The following is an 8,552-nucleotide window of genomic DNA, read 5'->3' on the forward strand; positions in this document are numbered from 1 at the left end:
ACAGACAGACAACTTCTCTGTTCTGTAAGGAGCCCTATGACCTCCTCCCCTCCCCCCTTACCACAAGAGCAGAACCTGCTTTGAAAACAAAAACAAAAACCTTGAAAACAAGCTGGTGTGGTGGCGCATGCCTTTAATTCCAGCACTCAAGAGGCAGAGGTAGGAGGATTACTGTGAGTTCGAGGCCACCCTGAGAATACACAGAGAATTCCAGATCAGCCTGAGCTAGAGTAAGACCCTACCTCGAAAAACAAAACACCTAAAAACAAACCCATTTTATCATGAGCAAGTCTTTAGGTTTAACCAAGATTTCATGGTTACCCATGTGTTTTTCATTATTTAAATTAACACCTGTATGGGCCCCAATGATTCCGTATCTAGAACAGAAAACTCTTTTTTTCCTCTAGTTTTTTTTTTTTTTTTTTTTTTGAGAGGGGAGGGGAGGGGAAGGGAGAGGAGAGGAGAGGAGGGGAGAGGAGAGAAAAAGAAAATATGGGCGCGCTAGGACTTCCAGCCACAGCAAACGAACTCCAGATGCATGCGCCACCTTGTGCATCTGGCTAACGTGGGTCCTGGGGAATCAAACTGTGGTCCTTTGGCTTTGCAGGCAAGCGCCTTAAATGCTAAGCCATCTCTGTAGCCCTGATTTTTCTTTTCTTTCTTTTTTTGTTTTTTCAAAGTAGGGTCTCACTCTAGCCTAGGCTGACCTGGAACTTACTATGTAGTCTCAGGGCAGCCTCGAACTCACGGTAATCCTCCTATCTCTGCTTCCCTATTGCTGGGATTAAAGGTGTGCGCCACCACGCCCGGCTTTAAAAAAATTAATTTATTATTATTATTTGTTTTTTTGAGGTAGGGTCTCACTCTAGCTCAGACAAACCTAAAATTCACTATGTAGTCTCAGAGAGACCTCGAACTCACGACGATCCTACGTCTGCCTCCCAAGTGCTGGGATTAAAGAAGCACCACTACGTCCAGTTTTGAAAACGATTTTTCTATCCAAACTTACTGAGCGTCAGAAAGCTTTGCCCTTTTTCCGCAAAGGTCTAGCACTGGAGCACCTGGGCTACACTTGGGGGCGTGGCTCCGCAGGCCCACGCGATTGGCCAGTCGGGACTATTTGCACTTGCGCAGTCTTCAGACCCCGCCCCCCGCCCTTGCAGGGCGTTCTGGGAATTGTAGTTAGTCCCGCCAAAGCGAGTCAGGCTGCTGGGAGTTGCGAGGGTGTCCCCTGGGCTCGGGTGCGAGGATGGATCCTGGGTTGGGGACGATCGATACTGTGCCGCTGGCCGGTCTGGCCTGGTCGTCGGCTTCGGCGCCGCCTCCGCGGGGGTTCAGCGCGGTGAGCGGGGCGCGGCGGGGCGGGGACGGCGGCAGGGGACGGCGGCAGGGCCCAGACGGGCTCTGACCCTCACTCTGCTCGCAGATCGCTTGCACCGTGGAGGGCGCGCCCGCCAGCTTCGGCAAGAGCTTCGCGCAGAAGTCCGGCTATTTCCTGTGCCTGAGTCCTTTGGGCGGCTTGGAGGTAAAGACTACCCGGCGGGGACCGCGGGGTCCTGCCGTCCGCCGCCCATTAATCCCCACTCCCGACGCTCCAGAATCCACAGGACAGCTTGGTGGCCGACATCCAGGTCGTGCTGGACAAGGGCTCCCTCCCGCCGGGCTTCACGCCAGTCTGTGATCCTCTGGACACCAGTAAGACGGGAGGGGGCGCGAGTCTGCGCATGCGCGCGCAGGGCCCTGGCGGGGACATCCGTCCTGAGTTCGAGTGTGCTTGGGCCAGCCTCAGCACTTGAAAGGCTGAGCCAGGAGGATGCCTGCTACTTCTTCCTCGGTTTGAGCCTTATCTCAAAACCTCCCCGTCCGCCTAACAGAAAGGAGGGTGTGATGGTATACGCCTGCCATCCTAGCATTCAGGATGCTAAAGAGGCAGGAGGATGGCTGCGAGTTCGAGGTCAGTCGGGGCTGTAGAGTGTCACCCTGTCTCAAAAGCTGCCCTTACCCCAAAAAGGTGTATGTGTTGCCTGATGCCGCCCATCCCAGCACTTGGCAGGCTGAGGCAGAGCCAGGAGTTTAAGTTCGTCCTCAGATACATGATCAGTTTGAAGTCAGCCTGGGCTATATGAGACCCTGTCTCAAAAAAAAAGTGGTTGATGCACACACAGTCTGTCACTCAGGGTCCGTTCACAGGACCTGTTTTGCCACTGTTAACTGCTGCTTGTCACCTGCTGCTCCTGTAGCTGAGCAGATCCACTGTGTCCTTTCCAGGCCAACAGCTGCCTCCTCTGCTTGGAGTTCCTTCACTATGCTCTCTGCAGAGTTCATTCCCCATCCACACCGGCCCTTTGCCGGTCACGTAGCCCAATGTGACCTTCCTAGCCTGACCCAAGCCACCCACTCACTTGTTGCTTTAATTTGTATTTAGTTCTCAGGGTATTTGATTGATATTGATGAACTTTTATGAAGAGAGCCAGATAGCAGCTAGATGATATCAATGGGCATTTTCTTCCTCCCTTCCTCCCTCTCTTCCTTCCCTCCCTCCTTTCTTCCAGTTTTTTTTTTTTTTTTTTGAGGTAGGGTCTCACTGTAGCCTAGGCTGACCTGGAATTCACTCTGTAGTTTCAGGGTGGCCTTGAACTCATGGCAATCCTCCTACCTCTGTATCCCTAGTGCTGGGATTAAGGCGCATGCCTGGCTCCCTTCCAGTTTATTTTTATTTTTATTTATTTGAGAGAGGGAGAGAGAGTGGGCGTGTCAGGGCCTACCGCGCCCTCTTGTGCATCTAGCTTACATGGGTCCCCTGGGATCAAACTGAGGTCCTTTGGCTTTACAGGCAAATGCCTTATCTGCTAAGCCATCTCTCTTGCTCTTTCTTTTTTTTAAATTTATTTATTTGCAAGCAGAGAGAAACAGAGAGAGATTGAGACAGAGAGAGAATGGGTGCACGAGGGCCTCTAGTTACTGCAAACAAACTCCAGATACATGTGCCAATTTGTGCATCTGGCTTTACATAGCTACTGGGGAATAGAACCCGGGTTGTTAGGCTTTGCAGGCAAGTGCCTTAACAACTAACCATCTCTCCAGCTCATTTTCTTTCTTTCTTTTCAACTAGTTACTTACTTGTTTATTTGGCTTTTGGACAGACACTCTAGTGTAGTCCCATCTGGCCTGGAACTCTCTGTTCTTTTGCCTCATCATCCCAAGTGCTGGAATTTACAACTGCCATGCCCACCTCCTTGATACATTTAAAAAATATGAAACTCTGGGCTGGAGAGATGGTTTAGTGGTTAAAGGCACTTGTCTGTAAAGCCAAAGAACTAAGGTTCAGTTCTTCAGGACTCACCTAAGCCAGATGCAGAAGGTGGCTCAAGTGTCTAGAGTTTGTTTGCAGTGGTTGGAGACCCTGGTGTGCCCGTTCATTCTCTCTGTCTGCCTCCTTCTCTCTCTCAAATAAATAAAAATTATACACATACACACACACACACATCTATCTATCTGTCTGTCTGTCTGTCTGAATGTATATCCAGATCTATCTCCCACTTTTCATGTTTATAATCTCAGCACTTGAGAGACTGAGGCAGGATTGCTTTTAGTTTGATGTTACCCTGGTTTGTATAGTGAGTTCCAGGCCGAGGGCATGGGGCTACAGAGTGAGACCCTGTCATCTTTAGCTCTTGAAGGTGAAGAGAAGAGGATCAGGGGTTCTAGGCCAGTCTTGACTACATAGTGAGCTGGAGGCCAGCTTGTGCTACATGAGGACCTACCTTGAAAAAGCAAGAAAGCAAATAAATGAGTATAATAAAAAATAAACACTTCTGACCTCCAAGGTGCATCAAACAGGCCTTGGCTGGATTTGAGAAGGCAGTAGTAGTTTCATGAGCTCTGAATTAGAGGACCAGGGAAAGTGTTCCTATCACCAAAGACAAACCCACTTAGTGCGATACCCTCCTATGACTACACCACTTGTGACTGAATCACCTCCCTAACGGTGTCCTTATACACACCCAGCACCCCAGAGGTACTCCTCCCACCCCTGCCCAACTTCCCTCTCTCACTTCCCTGCCCGCACTCCCAGAGGCTTCTGTGTCAAAGAAGAAAAGACTGTGCGTGAAGCTGTTGCCCCTGGGGGCGGCCGATATGGCTGTGTTTGATGTACGGCTGAGTGGGAAGACCAAGACAGTGCCTGGATACCTGCGAGTAGGGTAGGCCCTGGACGCCCCTCTCCCTGTCTTGCATCTATGTTCCTGCCTTAACTCCTGATATTACCCTCTGAAGTTCAGGCGTCCCTTGAAACCTTCTTTCTGCATGTTGGGATGGCCACAGCTGTAGCCATCTTGCAGGGTTGCCATAAGTAGGCAGCCTAGGAATGGACTCTGCAGTATTCCCACACTGATTGGGGTTGAGGGTGGAGGTGTTGAAGCAGAGGGCTACAGACCTTCCCTGTGGTGGCTATTTCACTCGATAGTCTCTGTCCTTTCTCCCTTCCTCATCCAGGGACATGGGAGGGTTTGCCATCTGGTGCAAGAAAGCCAAGGCTCCAAGGCCGATGCCCAAACCCCGAGGCCTCAGTGGGGACATGCGAGGCCTCTCCCTGGATGCACCAAGCCAGCCCAGGTGAGACCCAGGCACCAGTGTGGGTGGGTGAGGGGCTTGGACTGGGATCAGGCATGATAGAGGTTGCTATCATTGCATCCACCAGCAAAAGCAGCTGTCCTGAACGGACACTATCAAGACTCAGCTCTCGGGCATCTACCTTGAGGAGGAGTGACTCCATCTATGAGGCATCCAGTCTCTATGGCATCTCAGGTAAGCACAGAATAGGGAAACTGAGGCATAGAGGGAGATGTTTGCCTGACTCTAATTGTACCCCAGAAAGGCACAGGGCTAGGGTTGACTCTACCTGGTCCCCCCACACCAAACTGTAGTTTTATTTTTACTTTTGCTGTGCTGGGATGTTCAGTAAGCATAGGGATGGAACTGTTCAGCAGAGACTGTACCAACTGAGCCTCAGCTAAGCTCTCCATCCTGAGGCTGGTATTCTGAAATGACTTGGGGATAGCCCTCAGGCCCCTTGTTTTCTCTCTCTCTTTCCCCTTTTTTTAAAAAACTATTTTATTTTTATTTACTTCCTTATTTGGCAGAGAAAGAGGGAGAGAGGGAAAGAGAGAGAGAATGGGTATGCCAGGGCCTCCAGTCAGTGCAAATGAACTCCAGATGCGTGTGCCCCCTTGGGCATCTGGTTAACGTGGATCCTAGGGAATCAAACCTGGGTTCTTTGGCTTTATAGGCAAACACCTTAACCGCTAAGCCATTTCTCTAGCCCAGGCCCCTTGTTCTCAATGTTTTTCCTGATGTATTTATTCCAGCCATGGATGGGGTTCCCTTCACGCTGCACCCCCGATTCGAGGGCAAGAGCTGCAGCCCCCTGGTGAGTCGGCAACTCAGAGATCTGGGTCTGTTCCATTTAATTGCCCTTTTAGGTGCCCAGACATTCTTATAGTCATCTAGCCTAGCATAGCACCACTTACCTTGGTGTGGTGGAGAAGAAATGGAGGACAAAGGGACCCAGAGTGGGCAAAGGGGCAGCTAGTGGCAGGAAGTGTGGTGGGTACATCTATCTAGGTAAATATTTGCAGGGCCACTCCTGAAGGATAAGAGACTCAGAGCCAGGAGGATCAGGAGTCCAAGGCCATCCTCAGTTACACTGAAACCCTGTCTCAAAAAATGAAAAATCCCATCCCCCACCAACACTTCCCCACAGTAACACAAAAAGGTGGAACAATAGGGGTTCATGTTTGGACTCAGGCCCCAGTCTGACTCACTCTGCCTGCTAGGCCTTCTCTACCTTCGGGGACCTGACCATCAAGTCGCTGGCAGACATTGAGAAGGAGGTGGGTACTGGGGTATAATGGGTGCATGAAGGTACTGGGATCCCCCACTTATGTCCCCATAGTCCTCATCCACCCCATCACACCCCAACTTCTGGAGAACTGTTCCTGAGTGCCCCACATTCTTTGACTACCCCCATAGTTCTCCCCTCACTAGCCACTCCCTCCACTTACCTCTCTCCATTCCCTCAGTACAACTATGGCTTCGTGGTGGAGAAGACTGCGGCTGCGCGATTGCCCCCCAGCATCTCATAGCTCTCTTCTACCCCAGAATGAGATCCTGTGATAGCCCCCTGGCTCCACACTACAGGAACTTGAAGGGCCCAGCACATACCTAGGACCCACTCTCAGCCATACTATCCAGGCTGCCAAGTGGGGGTGAGGGCTGCTTGCTGATGGGGTCTCCTGCCCCAGCCTTCAGGGGTGGATCTGGGCAGGGCTAGTGCCTTCTAGTCATTTGTGTCCAAACACTTGGTGCCAGCCTTCTTCTGGCAATAAACACTGCTCTGTAGACCTCATTTACTTATTTATTTATTTATTTTTAATTTAGAGACAGGATCACTCTGTAGCCAAGGATAATCTTGAATTCTTTTTTTAAAAATTTATTTATTTGAGAGAAAGAGTCATAGAAGGAGGGAGAGAGAATGAATGGGTGTATCAGGGCCTCTAGCCACTGCAAAGAACTCTAGACACATGCACTACCTTGTGCATCTAGCTTATATGGGTACTGAGGAATTGGATCCTTAGGGTTTGTGGACAAGTGCCTTAACTACTAAGCCATCTCCCCAGCCCAATCTTGAACTCTTCGTTTTGTTTTGTTTTTTTTGAGGTAGGGTCTCACTCTAACTCAGGCTGACCTGGAATTCACTCTGTAGTCTCAGGGTAGCCTCAAACTCATGGTGTTCCTCCTACCTCTGCCTCCCGAGTTCTGGGATTAAAGGCATGCACCACTACACCCAGCCCAATCTTGAACTCTTGATCCTCCTGCCTCCACCTCCCCAGTGCTTGGATGACAGGTATATAGTATCACATCCATTTAATTTGAGTGGTCTTATTTTTTATATCTTATTATTTATTTATTTATTTGAGAGAGGGGGGGAGAGAGAGAATATGAGTGGGTATGCCAGGGTCCCCAGCCGTACTGCAAATGAACTCAAGATGTATGCATCACCTTATATATCTGGATTATGAGGGTCCTGGAGAATTGAACCTGGATCCTTTGGCTTTGCAGGCAGGTGACTTAACTGCTAAGCTATGTCTCTAGCCCAAGTGTTCTTATTTTTGTTTTTTCTTTTTGCTGTGTGTATGTATGTGTGTAAGTCAGAGGACTTGGGGTATAGGTCCTGATCTTCCACTTTGTTTGAGACATGTTTCTCTTGCCAGCTGTTGCAAACACCCTACTAGCTGGCCTGTGAGCTATGGGAATCTCCTGCGTCAGGCTTCCATTGCCCTAGGCATGATGGGATTTCAGATACATGTGCTACTTGCTTTTTGCTTTATGTGGATGCTGAGCTTCCACTCTAGTCAGCAGGCTTGTATAGCAAGCATCTTTAACTACTAAGCCATCTGTGTAGCCACAAGACAGTGTTTCAGCATGATGCCCGGGGCCATTTTCAATGGTGAAATCTCAATGGTAAAACAAGCCCGCAAGTGCGAAAGCCCTCCTTAGTACACACTAAAGGTTGATGTTCACAGATGGGAATGTACACGTCTGCTGAAGCATCCCCTGTCCGCATGTCCCCAAATGACCAGACACTGCCAGGAATTGGGTTTGGGGGCTACAAGTACACTTAATCTTCATTATTTACAGGTTCATCATTAACCACAGGTGGGAAATATTCCAGGAAACTGGGCAATATGGCATATTCTTGGAATCCCAGTACTTGGGAGGCTGAGGCAGTTTAAGTTTAAGGTTAGCATGGGCTGAACAGCGAGAATTAGGTAGGTCACAGCTAGAACTGGCCACTGTCAAGAGCCAGATACAAGAGTTCAGAAGAACCTGGCTAAAATTTGGTCAAGAAAATCTGTTGAACTCAAGAGTCAATACTGATACTTAACCTTGCCCATGGCAGCACCCACATCTTTTTGTTCCTAATCTTCATTTCCCTCATGTTCCTCCAATAAGAGATATAGAGATGAGGTCCTTTTGTGTTGAAAGCCAAAAAAGAAAGAAAAAATAATTTTTCATTTTTTTTCTAATTAAAAATGAGGAGGGGAAAAGAAGTCTTTACCTCCTCTTCCAGAAAAAAAAAAATGTTGAGTGGGACCACTTGGTCTTCAGTGGGTCACCTGAAGGGGGAGACATTGAACTGTCTGGTCGTGGCTGCTATGGCACCAGCCATGAATCTATCCTCCAGGAAGCAAAAGGCATTTGTTTTCCTTGGTCACATTCTCAGATGCCTCAAAACCTGCCCCAGATGATCACTTTTCAGAGCATCTGAGCGCGTGACTAGGGGCCTCAGGATGACCTGTGAACTTGGCCTTAGGTCCAACTGGACCAGCCTGCCCTGCTGAGAGCCACCCTCAAAAACCCATGGCTCAGCCCAGCCGTGGCTGTGAGCCCGGGTAGGCCTGAGGATAGCTGTGGGTTAGTGCTAGTGCTGGGGAGGATTGCATTAGTTCAGAGCCAGCTTGGTCTACAGCAAGACCCTGCCTAAACAAAGC

General features: G+C 49.5%; 1 protein-coding gene across 1 annotated transcript; it reads left to right on the top strand.

The window, feature by feature from the left end:
* The first annotated feature begins 1,201 nt into the window (after positions 1-1,201).
* Mvb12a (multivesicular body subunit 12A) lies at positions 1,202-6,406 on the top strand. Its single transcript, XM_004665985.2, has 9 exons — positions 1,202-1,342; positions 1,427-1,525; positions 1,599-1,695; positions 4,076-4,202; positions 4,495-4,614; positions 4,700-4,806; positions 5,367-5,428; positions 5,835-5,891; positions 6,081-6,406. Exons 1-9 carry the CDS (start codon positions 1,250-1,252, stop codon positions 6,141-6,143), a joined length of 825 nt encoding a protein of 274 aa, XP_004666042.1. The 5' UTR covers positions 1,202-1,249; the 3' UTR covers positions 6,144-6,406.
* Positions 6,407-8,552: the final 2,146 nt, after the last annotated feature.

The sequence above is a fragment of the Jaculus jaculus genome, chromosome 1, assembly GCF_020740685.1.
Source record: "Jaculus jaculus isolate mJacJac1 chromosome 1, mJacJac1.mat.Y.cur, whole genome shotgun sequence".
In the NCBI taxonomy this organism is placed as follows: Eukaryota; Metazoa; Chordata; class Mammalia; order Rodentia; family Dipodidae; genus Jaculus; species Jaculus jaculus.